At 32.2% G+C, this 20,497-nt stretch overlaps 1 protein-coding gene across 2 annotated transcripts in view; it reads right to left on the bottom strand.

The window, feature by feature from the left end:
* LOC130903939 (vascular endothelial growth factor receptor 1-like) overlaps nt 1–20,497 on the bottom strand; it is a 47,593-nt gene that overhangs the window by 26,947 nt on the left and 149 nt on the right. Inside the window, exons 2-6 of one of the 2 annotated variants that reach the window (XM_057816339.1) lie at nt 12,718–12,848; nt 9,190–9,388; nt 6,738–6,877; nt 4,550–4,715; nt 871–1,019 (exon numbers count right to left, since the gene is read on the bottom strand). In XM_057816339.1, coding sequence (XP_057672322.1) covers nt 871–1,019; nt 4,550–4,715; nt 6,738–6,877; nt 9,190–9,388; nt 12,718–12,848 — 785 coding nt within the window. Of the gene's footprint in view, nt 1–870; nt 1,020–3,832; nt 3,975–4,549; nt 4,716–6,737; nt 6,878–9,189; nt 9,389–12,717; nt 12,849–20,497 lie in introns of both variants that reach the window. The other variant, XM_057816340.1, reaches the window with a different exon arrangement.

Raw genomic sequence — 20,497 nt, 5'->3', positions numbered from 1 at the left:
TTTAAGCACATTATTAGAAATTCGATAATTGAAATTGAGAGTGTTAACTTTTCTTGTGAATAGAACCAATCCTAAATTTCATCTATATCAGATTGAAATAAGTGCCAGTCATCAATGAAACGACTTCTGATCATCAGCGAAAAGGAGAACCTTAGAATTTAATCCTGAGACAATGTCATTTATGAATATTAGTGGCCCAAGTACTGAGCCCTGGGGCACTCCAAAAGACGCGTTAATTTCTATGAATCTGAAACCATGGTAAGTGACTGTAAGTTTTCTATCCGTGAGGTATGACATAAAAAAGTTGGTGAATGAGTCAGTTGAACCAATATTGGATAGCTTGATCAGAAGAATGCCATGATCCAAGCGATTAAAATCTGTATGGATGACATCTCCCAAGATAAAAACCTGTTCATTACATAGGGATAGTTTCACGTGGTGGGAATGAACTTCTTGAAGCAAAGTGCAGGGAAATCAGATTCCTCAGGTCTTTGGAGTTATAAAAGTCTCATCTGAATTTTTGGGAAACTAATATGATGTCTTATTTTTGCTGGTCTCTGATAAATCATTTTCTTAATTCTATATATTACAGACGAAGATTGAAACGAAGTTTTTCAAAAATTCATTCTTTTCCTCAACAAATATCTTCTATATATTTTTTATTTTATACCTCCGAAGCTGTAACTGAGAAACTAGAATTGATAAAAATATATTTTTGAAAACAGTCATCAAATGTAGTAAGCAACAATTAAATTCTTCGGAAACTAGTATAATTTTTGGTTTGGAATTACAAATTATCATTCTTATCTGAAAAACTTATAAAATGATTATCGAAAATTATTTTATTTTATATTTAAGCTAATTACTTACATCAAATGGTCCAGTGGGTGTTGTCCAGGAAAACTGAACACTACTTTTAGTATATCGTAGACTACAATTTAACTTTATATCACCACCCACAACTGTATGACCTTTACTTTCATCAGCAATATTGGGAGTTGGAAGATAGGACGTTGCAGCTAAAAAATTTAATAATAGTTTGGAAACATTAGGTATTTGGATGGAATAAAAGGAATTTTAGAAAAAAAATATGTGAGAATTTGATCTCCAGTATAGTGTATTTATAATTTTAGACTAAAATATTCTACTTTGGGGCAAATTGATTTTTTTGGTATTTATTTGCTACTTTACGCTCAGACATTTTTTTCTAAAATTATATATCGTATGTCGATAGAAGTGAATCTATCTAAAAAAATACTCATTATATATTTTGTAATTCAAAATTATGACTTGATTATCACAATTTGCGTAAATATAATAAACAACAAATAGTTCATCATAACAAGTATTTTTTTAACCATCATTTACACTTATTCTATATGGATATGAAACAAAAAACAGACATAAGCGTGTTAGTAGAAGAGATAATTCAAAACATGCTGCTACTATTCTAGATAAGTTTGGAGTACTGAAAGAGTTTAGAAAATACCCACGATTCCTGGAAAAATCCTTTTGCTTTTATTAACATGTTATTAAGAAAAATATTATTCAAAAAAAAAGAAATTTTCTAATTCCTGCTATATTAAAAAAGAACGATAGTTTATGAGTTTCCATGGGTTCCAAGGGCTGATATAGATGAAAATCCAACGGAAAATCATCAATTTTATGGGATTTTATGGGACTTTTATTGTGAAATTTATGATAAACTTAGTTTTTTAAACATGACAGTAATAAGAAACCCTCAGCAAAACTTTTGTTTTTTTCTCAGAAAAATGCCAATCGGAACTCAAGGACTTTTCCAAGAATCTTATGTTAACTAGTGAAGATATTTGATTTATGGCTTGCTCGAAGTGTTTTCTGTATGATAATAACTGCATATCGTAGCTTTCATTTCTCAAATTACTTAGAAAATCCTTTCTGACATTTTTTCCTATCAGTACAAATACTTTGTGCTTGATTGTCAAATGATTGCGCTAAATGATTAGATATAGATACTTTATTATGATGTATCAGTATTTCGATCCACCTTGTATTAAATTCAATGTAAATTAACGATATAAAATAATTTTCATGAATTTTTACTACTCTTGAAACGCTTTCCTCGTAAGAGTGGAAGATTCTTCGGTACATCTACGGCCCAATCCAACTCCAAGGAAAATGACGCATCCTTATAAACGTTAAGATTCACTTCATGTATGGAGAGTTCAATCTGGTAGCAGAGATCAAGAGTGCGATGACTTGGTGGTCACGTCGAATGGATGCCGGAGAGATGAGGTGTTGAACTTTCATACCCGCAGAACTCGGAAGACCACAAACTACCAGGACAACAACGAATAAGATTGCAGGACGACGTGGAACAAGACCTAAAAGAACTAGGCGCTCGAAACTGGCGAAGAAAAGTACAACATCGAGAAAAATTCCATTCTTGAGTTTCTCTCACATCTTACAGGATTAGGTTAGGTTGGGTTAGGTTAGGTTAGGTTAGGTTAGGTTAGGTTAGGTTAGGTTAGGTTAGGTTAGGTTAGATTAGGTTAGGTTAGGTTAGGTTAGGTTAGATTAGGTTAGGTTAGGTTATATTAGGTTAGGTTAGGTTAGGTTAGGTTAAGTTAGGTTAGGTAAGGTTAGGTTAGGTTAGGTCAGGTTAGGTTGGGTTAAGTTAGGTTAGGTTAGATTAGGTTAGGAAAACAGAAGAATGGCAAGGGAAAGAGCCATCAGAAAATGGCAGGAAAGATAAAATAAACAAACTAATAAAGCGCAATGGACGAAATGTCTCATTGAGAACATAAGGAAGTGAATAAACTGTAAACAAAGGGCAACCTCGTCACGCAGATTCTCACGGGACATGATTCATTCGGTACCTTTACGAAATGAATACAAAAGACAAAAAATGATCTATGCGTCACGTATGATCCGGTCCATGTCCTGTATGACTGTAAGAGATGGGATCAAGAAATAAACGTCATAGAAAAGAGATCGTAGAATAGATGGTGAGCTCCGATAAAAACTAGCAAAACACCTCAAAATACATGACGGATAGGTTATGTTAGGTTAGGTTAAGATAGGATAGGTTAGGTTAGGGTATTGAATTTGTCGTGAAGCATATCGCAACCCTAAATTATTGTAATGAAGAAGTTAAGCTGATTCCAAATATGCAATGAACTATAGGGTGTTCCATTTGAAAAAATGTAACTGGCGCAGCATTTTGGAACACAAAATTGTAGATTATAATCCTTATAATCATCCAAAATCTCGATTTGCTATCGCAAAGGATAAAAGAGACATTGAATTTTATTACACTTATCAATCATTTTGTATTTTGGTATAGATTACATTTGCAGATATCGAATATTTTCTGTAGATCTTCATTCATATTAAAATTTAGTACAAAATCGCACGTTTGATAAACTCCGCACTCTTTGTTATTACGAGCTATTAGATAAAACAAAACTTTTTCAAATTTTTTAAAGAGATATCAACTGGAATTGAATAAGTTGTGTTGTTTCTTAATATTTTAAAAAATATTGTTTTAAAAAAAATGTTATATTATCTCCTATTATCAACTATTATGATGAAATTTTCACATATTTACATTATTTTTGTAAAATCTAGTGACGTATTGGCTCCAAAATTGCTTATTATTTTGATAATTGTTCACCGAATTTGTAAGAATGAGTTTAATCATGAGTAAACATTTATGAATGGAAAAATGAAAAATTAGTAAGATTGTGAAAATAAAAAGCAAAATCAATATCAACACATAAATACGCATAGTTTCATGAAAATACAGAAACATTAAGCCCAACAGCAACACCACCTTCTTGTGCTCACTTACGGTCAGTAAAATCATCGATTTCTAGATAATACAAATATTCTAATGAGAGATTTTTTCGAGAATAAACGCACTTAAATCCTCCGCCTGAACCGAAGTCTAAGACAGGAAATGTGAATCCTATTTTATCACTGAATGTTGCTTCCTGAAAGTACAAAGTCAAATTTTCACTAGTAATACAATCCACAAGGTTTTATAATTTTGAACTTTGGAGTACAAATATTTTCTGTAAAAGTGTTCCTCTCCTTTGGACTAAGAACAAATAGATTAAAAAAAATAAAAAATTCGTTCGACAGAGGATTCGAATCTTCGACCTCCGTGCTAGAAATTAAGCACTTCGACAACCTTACCAACTATACCGACACGGCTCGACACAAGTTTCGACGAGATGTAGGTATATAAGCAGCAAGATAGTGCGCGCGTTTCAGTATTTGTCGTAAAAATCGATCGGATATTTGAAGTTCGTAGTGTAGATTGGTTCGGCTCCTCAACTAAAACCAGCTCCACTGTTTCCATATTTTCGTTAGTTGTTACAGACCCTAAACTGGTCGATTCACACGCTTATCAAATGAAAATACATAAAAAGTTAAATTCTTGATTCCCAAATTATAATTTCCTATGAATACAGGAAAAATTATTGTTTTAAATATTGAAAGAAAAACCATAAAACTTTGTTTATTATGCCTGTTTTTTGACTCACTTAAAAAAATTCGTACATACTTTCAATAGTTAAAAATACCATCACTTGTTTTTTCAAATTCCCCTTGAAGTAATCACAGCGAAATAAAGTTTCCTTTTCGTTGTTTGTATCGTTCGTGAAAATGCCGTAAAAAGGATGATATCTATAAATAGTGTTATCTCCTTCTCCAAGGACATTTAATGGTACCTTGGAAGTAATTATAAATTGAGATATATCAATTATAATTATTATTAAAAGGTCTACAAACGACCATTTTTATGGTGTTGTCAATTTTATGTTTAAAGTCACGCGAAAGTGTAAAAATACTCAAACCACGTAATTTTTATAATTGAAGAAACACTGCTCAACAATTGATAGGATTCTATGTAATCTTATATCTCAGTCAAAATAATACAAATATTGATATGTAAAATAAAAAATAAACAAGGCCGTACGAAGACCAGCCTCACAGTGGACTACCAAATGAGGTGAAGACTCCAGAAATGTTGAAGAAAATCAACAAAGTGCGTTACATCGCATATTAACTGAAAGTTTATGGTGCTGATTGCTTAGCATAGGACACGTGTCAGAATTGGTATAAAAAATTCAGTTCCGAAGATTTTTCCCTCAAATACGAGCAACTTTCTGGTCGGCCTACTGAAATTGGAAATGATTCTTCTCAACTAGTAATGACAAATGAGTTCTGTATAGTAACATAGTTTGAAAAAGATCATGGAGCAAACACAATGAACCAGAACAAACCACATCCAAAGCTGAAAAACAACAAAAAAAGCTCATGCTGGCAGTTTGGTGGGGTTCCAAAGGTGTTGGGTTTTCCGAGATGCTTCCTAGGAACTAAAAAATCAACTCATATGTTTACTGTCATCAAAAACACGCCCAAAATTGTTGAATCAAAAAGATTTAGTGTTCCATAATGATAATGCAACGCCTCATACATCTTTGGCAACTCGTGGGAAACTATTGGAGCTTGGCATACAGCCCTGATTTGACACCATTAGACTATCATTTATTTCGAAGTTTGCAGAACTTTTTAAATGGTCAAACTTCCACAAAAGACGACACATTTTAATCACACCTGGTTAAGTTTTTTGCAAAAGGTCATCGAGCAAAATGAAAAATATATAATTCATATTAAAAAAGTGTTTTCTGCGAAGACATTTGAGAAAACAGCGAAACACAAATAAAATCATCAAGATTTAAAAATTATGGAAGAGAGATACGAAAGTTGATGTACCTATATATACACGACCGGTAAAGTTTTTCCCACCCCATAATCCACTCATTAAATTAATTCAATCAATTGAATTAATCTAAGATGTGTCTTTCAGTACTTCTACAGTTAAAAATATATTGAGAGATCTGGCCTTTTTGGAATGAAGAAGAAACCTCTTTTAGTAGACGTCAAAGTAAAATTAAGAGGTTGCAGTGGGCTAAAGAACATAAAAATTGGACCCATAAAGAGTTTTAGGAGGTGATGAGTCAATTTAAGAGGTTTCTGGCTCTAAGATAAGAGTGTATACGCGCAGGTTGAAAGAGAAAATGAATTTTAGATCTATCTGTAGTCCCGACTGTAAGACACGGCGAAGACTAGGTAATGGATTGAGAATGTATCTGATCGACCAAAGTCATCCTCCAGAATAAAAACGATCACAAGCAATCTTTGAAACTGTGCAAAGAGTATTTGAAAGAATTTAAATCAATGAATATATAGAAAGTAATGATTTGGCGATCACAGTGGCCAAATCAAAGTTGTTATGGGACAAGTTGGACAGGAAAGTCATAACAGTGTTTTTTTTTTCATTTCACATCTTTGTAATATTTGGCAAAACAATTATATGTCAAAATTTTAACAAAAAGTCCTAAAATTTGTTCAACGAAATAATAAAATCAAAACGAGTTTACCTCGGTGAATCAAATATCAAAATATTTAACTGTTACAGACTGTAATTTTGTTATTATTATATTCTTGTATTGTTGTGTATTACACAATCTATAGGGAGGGCAAAAACTTTTGACCGTTTATCATATTACAACTGGAGTGTTTCACAGGAATGTTCTGATGATGTTAATAGCTTCCATCTTGAAATAATGAGATTATAATTTGAATTTTGAAAATTTTTATATCAGTTTCTGGATATACTTAGTAATAAATATTAGTATTGACAACACCAAAATCATTGTAGACCTGTATTCTCAATACGAACTTACTTCTCCGTATTCCGAATCAACTGTGACAAGTTTGACTTTAACGTCAGGTGAAGTTGGTCGACATGGTATAACAGCGGTATCACCTTTTCTCACGTAAACGTAATTGAAATTATTATTGTCAACTGCCAAATGATCATGATCTGAAACAAAACATTAACGTTCTTATCTGACAATAAGTAAAAACACTTCTTTAACCGGTTTAGTATATTACTCACGAGTGTGTAAAGAAGGTTATAACTGAATACAACATTTACATCACCAACATTCACGATAAACATTTCACCTTCAGTCTCTGAACTCGATAACTTGGTTATCGAAACGCTTAGTAAAGTTTACTGTCACGAGTGGTAGTGAGTACCATAAATCACCGAATGAATAAAAACTCATTTATTACTCACTACTGTGATATATGTGTATTATTAAGGTTTTAACATTACGTACGAGGACGAAGCCCTAATCACAACAAATTACGGATTTTAATGTAGAGAAAACTCCAAATAGAAACAATAAAGATATTCACAATCAGGTGAAGTGATTAGGAGGCAATAACATCTAAAGACATAATCGGCTCGTACTTTTTTGAAAATGCGTGAGTCAGTATCTGTTTAAGCTGCAGAATATGTGATTTTTTCAACAATAATTAAATTATTTTAATAGTTACAACAGTCGAACAAGGGTACAAGAAGATGGTGCAACTTGTCATGAATCCAATTTTTAATGAAATGTTTCCTAACAGTTTGTTCTCTATAAAGATTTTCCGTGACCTCCCTGCAGCTGATTTCTTTTCATGGGGGAAAAACGAATAGCGAAAATAAGCGAGAATCAAAAAACAAGAAGAAAAATGAAAAATACCGAGAATATCCTAAGGAAAGACCTGAGGAAACACGACATACGAATAAAACCGGGAGACAAAAACTATAAAAAGAAACAGACGATTATCGAAATAGGGACAGGAGAAATCAGAAGAAAAATAACAAGTCAAGGTTGATTCTTTGGTTTTAATAACTGCCTGTATATTGATGTCTATTCATTAATCGCTTAGGTCGACTTTCGGATGTTGAGATGAATGAGTGGGATTCAATTCCGGAATTTTCAACTCGTTACCCATTATCAGTTTCCCTTTCGAATAATGAACTGAGTTCCTGCCCGAAATTTTCATGATAATCTAGTAGAAACATTAATTTTTATCCAAAATTATGAATCTACCAAATAAATAAATAAGTTTCTACAATGATGTGAATATGTCAAATATGATATTAATGGCGAACTGATTCAGAACGTGCTGTCATACCAGTGCCATTTGAGTTGTTTTCAGATACTTGAAACATTTATTTTGGTTATAAAATGGTATTGAACATCATTTTCAACTAGATGAATTCCATGAAGGTCATAAAGATGTCTAGAAGATCGTGACAGGCCAGGATCATGGATCTATCCATATCAACCCAGGTCTTTCAAGACGACCCAAATCCAACAAGAGTTGTTAGTTTACTAAGCTCTTTGAAGCAAATAGTCGCCTATTTTTTAGAGCAATGTATAACGATAAATTCTGAATTGTACACAAGCATTTGTTTTCCAAAAAAGAAAAAATCGTAGAAAACGAATCATTATCACAACGAGCTCTTAGACAACAGTTCAAACAAAGACGTTTTGGAATAGTCAAAATATTGAATTGATGGGTCATTCCAATTAGGTACTACACAGTGTGGCCTCAACGGATACCTGAAGACATTAGACTTAGCAGATAATGTAGCCTACAGATTCTGTTGCACTGAGAACGGAACCTCTATCAAAAATTTCTTATGTATGTTTTGTTACTTTTTCTAATGTAATAAAAAACTGTCGTTTGTCTCATTTTTTTAGTTCAATTTCTAAAGCTCCATTCCTCCCATAATTTAAAATGAGAGTTTATTTATCACCAACTTTCGTCGTTTGTCGTTGTTTGTTGTGATGATGGTGATCGTTTTGGTTCATTGCACTTTTTTGGAAAAATAACAACTAAAGATTGGATTTTACAATTTGAGTTTGAAGTATGCCGCCAGAAGCTGAAATAAAACTGTTATTTCATCTATGTTTAATAATGCTCATGAACCAAGAGATGGCGTTGAAACGAGAACTCGAGTTGGCTATCTAGAATGCTAGTCAATTTTATCAAAGCTACTCATTCAATAGCTGTAGAATGTGTTATTTTATATTAGGATTCATCTGATTTATCCAGGCGAATTACCACATTACATCAGAATCAGAAAAAATATATTTCAATAAGAGTGGATCAGAAGAATAGTTAAAATTGAGTGCGACTGAGCTTCATTAGGACGTAGGAGCTGGGAATACCTCCGGGTTAAGCTAATATTTAGCAATGCAATAAACAGTTGAATTAATTGCAATCACCTGCAGGTGTCTGGAATACCATTTTACAGTAGAACCAAAATTACGTGCTATTTCAACTTACCGTCAACGAATAAATATATTCTATCATTTGTATTGTTAATGTCACTGATATTTTCAGCGTCGTTGAAATGACAATTGTAAAAACCTACGAATGAATAAGACATATTCGTTATATACAACCGGAGTCCGTATTTGAACTGTTTATTGTTTGGAACTTCGTCCTCCGTTTTAAACGATGTCCATGATTTGACATCTCCATCCTGTAACAAAGAAATAACTTATAAGAAGCGAAGTTATTCGGTGTAGATATACGCTGAACAGTTGCACACTTAGACTTGGAATTTATTTCACTCAATGAAAAATCTCAGATTAATGAAGCTATTTGTGACTGCTTTAAATATCTTCCAAAAAAATTCCCCCGCAAAAAATCGAGGGGGAATTTCTGTGGGATTGCAAATCTGAATTTTGATGGAAGATACAAATTTTGAGAAAAGTAGTATTGAATCAGAAAGTCAAAGTAGCTTGTATGCAAGGGATCTGTAGGAAATCAAAATAAAGTAAATCTGAGAGATTCCTTGTAGGAATTCAATGAATGAGACCTGATGAAAAACAATTTATTTTCATTCTAATGCGCTCCTAGCGTAGATCTCGTCAGATGATAATGGGGTTAACTTTGTTTTAACTTGATAAGAATATTATGATGTTTCAAGGAATTGAGGAAAAACTTCTAGTTGAGTAGTGTGAAGAATTGTTTTAAGGTAACGAGAAAGAAATTATAGCACAGACAGGCATTCCCAAAACAGTGATCTACAAGAGCATTTAGATAAGACAAGTAAGTAAATGTGGGTGCTTCTAATTCTCAGCGTGGTGCCAAAACAGCGTTGAGTAGAATATTGTGAGGAATTTTTAGAGGATTGCCGCTATGACCAAGAAAGTGTATTCCAAGCAAATAGTAATGAGTGGTGAAACCATGTACTATGATCTGACATACAAAAGAGATTCCATGAAGTATCATCGGGAAGGAGAGTCCGGAAAGCACCAAAAGGTGATAGCTACTATATTTTAGGACTATGAAGGTATCCTTTTGATTGTATTTAAGAAATCAACTACATCAATGAACGTGGTATATTACTCTAACTTATTAAGGCAGTTGCGTCAATAAGTTATCGTGAAAAGGTACGGTAAAATCAGTTGAGGTTTGCGCTTGCTTCATGACAATGCTCCTGTCCACAGTGTACCGATTTCCGAGGCTAATGTACACGAATGTACTTTACTTTCTATGCTGGATTGAGAACTACATACTTTCATTATGATTGAAAATTCACAGCCTTTTCTAGCAAATTGCGGGCCTTTTATGAAGTTGAAACAAACCACACTTGATAATTTAAAACGACGTCGTAAATGTCTTGGTTTGTGTCTCCAATTAATCAAAAAAGCCAACAGAAACCTTAGAATATCGTGAAGGAATAAATTTTCCGATATCATGAATCACTTTGTGTTTGATTAGGTTAGGTTATATTAGGTTAAGTTAGGTTAGATTAGAGATCCAAAGCTGGGTGAACCCTCAGATTATTGATCATAGATTTACATTGATTTTCGGGGGTGGGAGTTAATTAACGGAAAGACATTGCTCGTTTTTTTTCATTAGAAGATAAAATTTGAGATTATGTCCAGTGTAAATTAATAATGACGAATATAAATCGCTAATGTATTAAGGAGTTTTTCGTTCGCGTCCCATTAGGAGATGCGAGAGGTTCACCCTTTCCCGGAAAGAGCTGCAAGATCCACCGTGAAAGGAGCCTTTCTTCAAATAATTTAAATCTGATGTTTCATATGACAAATCACCCTATAAATTAATATAGAAGAGGAGTTAACACTCCTAACACATGTCTCTTAAGACTCACCCTGTATGAACTTACAAAAATAAGGAAGGAATACCGGAGAGGAGCTGGACTTAAGATCTGGCAGAAGAAAAATGAAAAATAAAAGGGAAGGAAATGAAACAAAAGAAACTGCTGTGGTGAAACGAATCGAATAACACAACTTTAACAAGTCTTATACATGACAAGGTACAAAAACATCAAGATTAAGTCAAATTAGATCGACGAAAATGGATTATTTTCTTCGTATAATTCCATTTTTTTATAATGTTGAAAGATTTGTGTTTTTTTGTATACGTTTAAAGCATTAAGTCTAATTACAGTGACTAATGGGGCATCGATCTTTAATAAAACTTGTAATAAAATTGGATGTATTGTGTTAATTTGTTTATTAACCTACATGTTGAAGCACTAAAAAAAGGATGAAATTTTTTTAATGGATTATATAACCACAGTTTTCCGTAGACATGGAATCACACTTTGATAATTAAATGTACACACATTGTTCATAAGAACAGATTAATAACCACAAAATTGTGAACTGCGACTTGTTTTATACGATTGGAAATAGAACAATTTCCTCCAACCTTGATTAAATGAGAAATAGAAACGGGGTCACATTCAACAGAGATAAATTACAGGATAAAACAGGTTGAAGTCGATATTATAATTAGGACGAAACTCCTCAAACAATATCACTATATGCAAATTTCATTAACATTTTCTCTTAGTTTCACCTGTACATTTTCACGATTGTAAATTACTTTTTGGCCTCGCTTTTTACCTACTTCAAGATATAATAAGACAGGTTTGAAATTACAAACTAAACTGAAACGAATAAAATAAACTGAAAGCTGGGTACTAATGAACAGAGCAAAAAATGGAAAACAAGCTGCTGCTCAATAAGAAAAACGTAGAACTTTCAATTCTAATACACCTGCATTTGTTTGCCAGTAATATTTCAAAAAATCAGGGAAACCAATCGAAGAAGACGAATCATTCTCCACCAAGACTTTGCGAGCTCACAAATCAGTTCAAACGTTTCTGAACAGTTAAAACATCGAATTGATATGTTTTATCCAGCTTAAAACCCAATGAATCTTTCTTATACTCACAGATTGGCAATAAATTGCGAGGTCAACGGTTTTCTACACTTGAAGAGGCGGTTGATTTGTTTAAATCACATGATATGGAGGTTCCTCAATTAAATCGAAAGGATTTGAAAAAATGCTTCGAAAGTGTATTGATTTTAATGGAGATTATAACGATAAATGAGAGTCCACAGCAATTTGGTGCAAAATGATAAAGATTGCAGAGAGTTTATTCTTAGAAAGAGAAAATAGAAGGATCTCAGCCCTACCCTTGGGGTGGATAGGGCTAAAGCTAAAACTTCAGTTTTCGAACTGTGAAATCTATCTCAAAATAATATTACTTCCGATTGCTTCTTCATCCACCGAATACTTCAGATCTGGCCTCCAGTGACTACTATCTATTCGCTGATCTCAAAATATTCTTGCCGGTGAGAAATTCAGCTTAAATGAAGAAGCAATTGATGAAACTGAAGCTTATTTTGAGAAAAAGACAAATTCTTCAACAAGCACGGCATCGGGAATTTAGAAAATAATTGAAGGAAATTGAATTAAATCGACTTGAATGAATGAAAAAGTATAAGGAGTAGGAAGTTGAAAACATTTATTTAAATATCTCACCTCTTCTATCGAAGGAATTGTCCAATTAAGTGGTCTGTTTCCTTGGCAAAAAATTGTGTAATTCGTATTTGGTTCGATAATATCTTCAACTTCTTTACTAAGAATATGCGGTTTTGAGTAGAAGTTATTGGCTGAAATGAAAAAAGAAATATTAAAAAAATGTCATTCAGGATGATCAAAAAAATGATGTTTTAGTAAATTTGTAATGGAAATAATCTATTTGTTCCCTCATTATATACATGGATTGGAACGAAGTCTCTGCCAGCTAGATTATGAGGGTTTTCGTAGTGGGATTGTGGCACTGACTTTGATATCGTAACCGATATCACATTTAAACGTGAATTTATACAATTTTATCTTACTTATTTATAAACCTTCACCATATATAAAATCAGTTAATTTTAAACTTTTAGGAATCTTTAAACAACACAATATCAAGCCTACAATCAACCTCTCACAAAAACGATATCAAATTATATCTTGGCGGGTGTTCATTAGCGAGACATATATAACATGAGGGACATAAATTAAGAATCTGCCAAAATTTTTACAGCTTAGAAATGCGGCTATTTTTAGAAACAACATATATTGCCCAAAATTATCAATGCATTAAAAAGAAAACTGATTTAAGAAACTTAGTTCAATCTACTCATATTTTTTAGATTTTGAAAAAAAAAGAACTTCTATGGAAGAAATTCAGCGCCATCTATAACTAATTAACCTTTCCTGATCTATGAAATTCAATTCACTCATAACGATCTAACCTATAAAATTTAATGTCATTACATATACATCAATAACGAGCTAGCCTATTGAAACTTAATGTCATTTATTAAATGACCAATCGATGTCATCATTAACAACAACCTAGTCCAATTCTAACCTATAAACATTTAATTTCAAATATAATCTAACCAATAAAAATCAATATCGATTTCTATGATAACCATAATCAATAATCTTGATATTACTATCAAGTGTCGATGTTTGAAATCGAAGAATTTAATGTTTTTTTTTTAAACAAACAACAAAATTTGAAATGCTGCAATTCTTAACTAATTAATGTATCAGGCGATGACTACATACGTTTTTGATTGTTCGAAGATATATTGGATTTAGTACACTATGGTATTTGATTTATGGTAAATGAGGTGTGTGAAATATATCAAAATAAATAATTTCTACTGTTTCCCTCTGGAAGAATTTCGAAATTGAATATTTCGTAAATATATTCTGCCGTTCTTCAAAGGAGAACACAATTACTTCCCTTGCTAATCCCTCGACGAATATTGCATTACATCTTCTCTGAAAGCGTGATGTCAATCGACCTTTTTGTCGATTGACGTAATAACGTCGAAACTAGTCAGTGGCTACAAAACTTTCCTTGCAACTGCGAGCCATTAGGGATGTTCATATAGACATAAAGGTCGTTTGACATCACGCTTTTCAGTGGAAATGTAATGCAATATTCTTTGAGTTCTTAGCGAAGGAAGTAGTTGTGTTCTCCTCTTTGATAGTAGCAATAAAACCATAAACCATAAAACATATGTCAAACTACATTTGAGACTGACATGTTTCTATGGACAGAAAAAACGAAGCTATAGGAAGAGAGATTTCACCCAATCATTGACATACAATTTGTGAATATTCTGCAGAGACATTATTGACACTTGACAGTATTTTCTTTTTTGATACCTCAAATGAACTTTTCTATTGAAGAATTGTCCACCGTTTAGAACGACACTGTTAAAAACATGGTTCTGCATAATCTAAAAGTTTCTTCGTTGTTTGGTGAAAAATATTTTAGAGATTCTCCTTTTTTGTTCATTTTTTATTTCCAGTTATGTGATTTTTTCTGATTTTTCTAAGGCTTTCGATAGTGTTTCAGAACACTTCTCGCGTGTTTTAAGTCATACCTAACCAACTGAAGTCAGCTTGTAAAGGTTGAGTCATCGATGTCTTGCAAGCCAATAGCCCGACTCTCCAGGCCAAATCGAATACACTTCAGGCAAACCATTTCATACCATAAGAACGAAACATATATCGATTTTCCTGGCATTGCAAATCCACGCAAAACTCACATTTTCAAAGTCCTATAAACAATTCTAACAATTTTTATAAAAAAATTACTTATACTTTTAAGATTTATAGCTCCTGGACTATAATTTCATAGAATTTATTTCCCATTAGTCACAAGTGGACCTTGTTAATTGAAGATATATATTTTTAAACGAATGTTTAATTTGTAGCTATATATGATTAGTTTATTATTATAAAAGGATGTACCATTGCAACGTATCAGTTCGTGTGGGAGACATCCTGTTATAATCTATTCAAAATTATATGAGAGCGAAGTGTTTTTAGATAATAGTTTCATTTAACAACTGATTTGAGAACATTACATGCTCTGTGAAATATTTAGAGTCCAAATTGTGAAATGGATCAAATATTCCTCTTTTCCATCTACTCATTCTGAATTTTGTGCATCAAGTCCTGGAACACCCTGTAAATAATAGGAATTGAACATATACCCTTGAGTTATTTCTATTTATCTATTTGTTATAACAAATCACTCAATTATTTCCTTTTACACTAATATAAATCTTGCCATGTGATTCAGTTTTTGAAAGAGTCAGTTCTATGAAAATGTCTCCATAGTAATTTCCTCTAATATTCGTGAGTGGCCATTTTGGTTTGGTTTGACCTGCGGAGCAGCAAGCTGTTGGTGCCTTGAAAGCGGACTTATGCAAAATCCAGCTATGGAGAAAATTACAGCCTAGTAGAGATTTCATAATAGATACTTAACAATGTAACCATCCATAAAACGCATCATTACTGTTGACGGAACCTGGACTTCACAATAGATGTCAAAACTGTCCACCAATCTATCGCGTGGTGCTCTAATAATGAAGCGGTATCGAAAAAACTGAATCAAATTTGATCACAAGATAATGATCATGTTTTCTTCGATTACTGTGAAGTGTGAAGTTTGGCAATCACGCCATGTACCACAACTTTGTCAACAAAACAATAATCCTTGCATCCCTGGTCGATACCTGGCCAATATTTCAAGTAACCTTCTTGTCCTCTTGAATTTATCAGATACTGTTTTTAGGATAAACCAATATGATTGTTTTATTCTACCTACTCATTGTTCAACTACGCTGTTTCCAGAGATTCGGCTCGTGCGACGTAGTTTAATCTTTCGTTGTATATATTTTTGGGTATTTTGTTTTGTTGATGTATATATAGTAAGCTTAAGTTATCGAACTTCGTTTAATATGCTATCCCGGAACACTAGCATCCATAAATCCATTTCGGAGTCGCAAAAGATCAAAAGGAAGTGAGACTTAGCCGTTTCGAGGCGTCTACGTGGAAGAATTTGTTATAAATGATCGGATTATTGGAAAAATAAACTGTCAAATGCCAGCATGATTGTGACTTTTTTGACCCAACTCTAAACAACAAAACAAAGGTATCGTTCAGACAACTCAATAGCCAGATTTGGCTCCTCCCTTGAGGAGCTAATTGCGATCTTAGTAGGGGCTTATAACAAATGTATGAAAAATTAGATTAAGAAGATTCGATTGAAATATCTAAATATATTGGGATGTTATCATAGTTTTATTTTCTCTCAATTTAAGTGATATGGAGTAGAATATATTTCTGTACAGCTACATTACTGTGAATTTTAACTTTAACTAATCTCATAAATGACTCAGAGTTTGCAGGTTTGGATAAGCTCGAAATCATTAATTTACTGTTATCCAAAATTATTATGTTAGTTTTACAGACCACTATCATTTTCCTTTATATTATCATGGTTTTACTATTAATTATTATTAATTATAACGTTTTAAAAATGATTAACATAATACGTGTATTGAATCTGAAATTAATCAGATATCTCTTCCGTCTGATTGTTGAGCATATTTTGTCATCTTTTGAAGCATATTTCATGTAATAATTTGAATATCAATTCGATCTTAAGTGATTATGAATGATCATACTCCTGTGAATGTCTTTTTTGTAGCATAAACATCTTATTATTTAAAATGACCATCATTCACTCTTGACAATAACCGAGGCGATTTTGGAATTCTCCTACATTTTATATGACCTCAGGAGTTATTTTGTTAATTTCTTCTGTGAATTTGATAATTTATTCGCTTTCCATTCTCTTTATTTGGAGAACGAGAGGAGACTTCGAGTTCAAATTTGAAAATATACGCAGGTTTACTGAAAGAATCTTTCACGCTGTATATTTCGTATGAGGAATTGGTAATTAACTATTTCGGTAAAAAATAGCATCTCCAAGACTTTTGAATGAAAATTGATGTAATATATTCAGATTAAATCACTTTGAATACGCTTCAGTCAACTCGGCAGATATTGGAAGAATTTGTTCGAATTATGTTAATATATTGTTGGATGAAAAGCAACATTCTGTACATAGAAAAATTTCTCGATTTTTCTTAGAATAATATACGAATATCCCATTTGTAAGTATATCTGCAGCTTTATAAGTAAATGTATTCTATTTTTGCTGATTTTGAGCATATTGTGTCATCTTTTAAGGCATATTTCATCTAATTATTTGCATATAAATTCGTTCTTAAATGATTATGGATGATCACACTCCAGCGAATGTTTTTTTTTGTGGTATAAACATTTTATTGCTCAAAATGACCATCTTTCCCTTCTCGACAATAACCAAGGCGATTTTGTACGACCTCAGGGACTGTTCCGTTAATTTCTTCTGTAAATTTAATAATGTGTGCGCTTTCTCATTGTAATATCAATCTACGGGACGTTTTTCTGACCACAGTTTCAGATATAAAACAGATAAAATTGTCGTTTACTCCAGTCAGTCAATTTATTTTTGGTATTAATTAAGTACTGTGTACAAATATGAAAATTTTTATCGCATTGTTTCCAGAATATTATCTGAATATCCACAGAAAGGAAATGTGTATCGCAAAAATACGAAAGATAGATAAAAATTTTTACGATTAAGCAATACTAAATTTGTACGGTATATAATATTGAAACAACATTTCTAGTCGAATCTTTATTAAAAAATTGCGATCGAGAGTCGGATATATCCCAAATATACTTCTAGTTAAGAGTTTTAAGTAACATCATTGAAAAATTAAGAGAAGTCAAGAATTTTTCCAATAATTCCAACTTTTTCTTTGACTAATCTATCTATGATCTCAGATAGCGTGGAAAGGAGTGCAGTTGGGCGGAAATTCGATGCTTGATTTTCATCTCCACCTTCATATAGAGGTCTTAAGGCAACTGGGAAAAGTGCCATTTTGAAATGAAGCTTCAACAATATAAGTAGAAAGTCTAGATCCTATTAGTGGAAAATCACAAATCAAAGTGAGGCATTCACTGTTCAAAATATGACAATGAACAAAAAAAAATCAATTACGACATTCGCTACTTCAAGAAAACCCAAATAATATTAGGAACTACCTGAAAGACTGCAAACTGAGTAGTAAAATCTAGATTTAACGATTGAAAGTACTAAATCTTAATTACTTGTTATTAACTCTGCGTGGTTGATACGAAGACTGTATAATAATCGAAAAATTTCAATTTTGCGTTCAGATTCTTTACTGGAAAGGATTTAAACACTTTCCAAATATCTCCAGTCGAGATGATTTAAAAATAATTTTCCTCAACTTTGTGGAAAATCTTTTAATGTTAAAAATATACTTTCTCATTAAATTGGTACACTGTGTATATGTAAATCTATTATTCATTTTATGACTTATCACCTTCGTCAATTACCGTAGCAAAATTCCACGACTCAACTGAATAATAACCATTTGTAATGTTTATTAGTATTCGGTAATATTATATATTTGTTTTTTTATTTTTTTTCGAGCGGGATTTCTTATTTCGTATGATTAATGCAAACGTTTTACGTACAAATGAAACGATTTCAAGGTAAACACGACTTTCGTTTCTTCATAGTAACTGCCCAGAGCGTTTGGTGACTAAAAGAATACAAAATGTGTTATGATTCAATCCACGGGCGTGTTTTCGTTATTTGTGAATATTCACTATCTTGGAGTAGAGTAAAATCACAGTTACCTATGAGTTTTAGTCATTCGGAGGTATAATCAAAGAAAACTTCACATCATTTTGTAAAGGATATTCTAGGGAAAAAAATCGAATTCCATCACTTTTATCAATAGGAGTAAACTTTGGAAATACACCTTAAATTTCACTGAGCCCAGATGAGAAAAATAGAATTTTTCTTATTATAAATCGCTTCATTATTTTACAATATTTTACAAAATTTACAATTTTTGGTACACTTGTACTAAAATTAGATGAAAAACGATTTTATCAACATAATGGACAAGATTTTAAGCAAAAATTGTTCCTAGCATTTTTTTTAATTAATAGTTTTTTAGTTATGCCCGTTCGAAAATTTTTCTTGGAAAAAACTACGTTTTCAATCGATTTTTCATGAATAGCTCAAAAACTTTTGATTTCATCAATAAATGTGTGGGAAGCAAAAATTAAGCTTATAAAAAAACAAAAATATTGGTGCTTTTTAATTAGTTGTAGGCCTTATACAAACAGTGTTATAATTTATTGAATACATTAGTCGAGCGAAAACTACACAGAGTTGCTGGAACAATCATTCCAATGCTAAAGAAGCATTGGAATGATTATTTTTTCTTAGTCACACGACTTAATGTTTGATGTTATACCTTGGAAGAAATTACATACAAATATAAAAATTTGTTCCAAATTAAGTTTTAAATTTGATATTTTCACTGAAAATTCAACGCGACGTTCGGAAACTGTGATCTGAATCTCTTCAGGGGCAATGTTGATCATTTTATATCTAATTCAATTTGGGATTGATACGCGAATAGTATTCATAATCACTTGATTGGCTGTTTTCTGATATGAGGACATAAATTTGATTTTCAAAAATTATCATAAGACTTGGTATAGACCAAAACTGATTTTACAAATTTCATACATTTTCTTCATCTTGCGGTGTGTATTAAGGATTGTACATCGTGTAGTCCTGTCCACAGCCTGATGCTTCGCAGCTAAAATATGTTCTTTCTTCCGATCGTTAGGTATCTTTCCTTCAATTTCACCTTCGATCAGTAGGTACAAAAATTGATATTTGTTGTTATAATAATGTGCCCTAGTTATACCGGTTTTTCTCTTTTTAATTATTTCAAGTAATTCAGGTTGTTTGCCGATGCGCCTCAGAATTTCTTCGTTTCTCAATCCAACCTTCCAAGGCACCTTGAGGATTCTGCGGTGCAGCCACATCTCAAAAGCCTTCAACTTGTTAACGCAGTCGTCTTCATTGTCTAGAGACGCACCGATCAAACGTAGCACGAAATTTAGTCGTAGGCTGAGATCAAAATTAAGACAAGCACTCTTCGAAATCTCAAGAATGCCTGTTGAATTTTTTGATATAAATTCAATTATTACTATTTTCCGGAATTTTGAACTGTTTATTCCACAAAATATGAAATTTAGTTTGAACAAAAATATAAAGAGAAATATCATAAATAACCTAGAATATTCACTTTCAATAATGTGTTGAAAAAACTCAAAATATTCTCATAGTTAATATATAAAATGTATTCTTCATTCTACACTATGAAAACATTGATACCTCAATGGAATATTAAATATATTTGTCACACATATTTGTTACAATCAGCATCAAGGTTGAAAACTAACTAACTATTAGAAACTATCATTTAAAACCAGCTTCAAATATTGA

Source organism: Diorhabda carinulata, chromosome 2 (assembly GCF_026250575.1).
Source record: "Diorhabda carinulata isolate Delta chromosome 2, icDioCari1.1, whole genome shotgun sequence".
NCBI classification, from domain to species: Eukaryota; Metazoa; Arthropoda; class Insecta; order Coleoptera; family Chrysomelidae; genus Diorhabda; species Diorhabda carinulata.
This window is presented reverse-complemented; position numbering and strand designations above follow the sequence as displayed.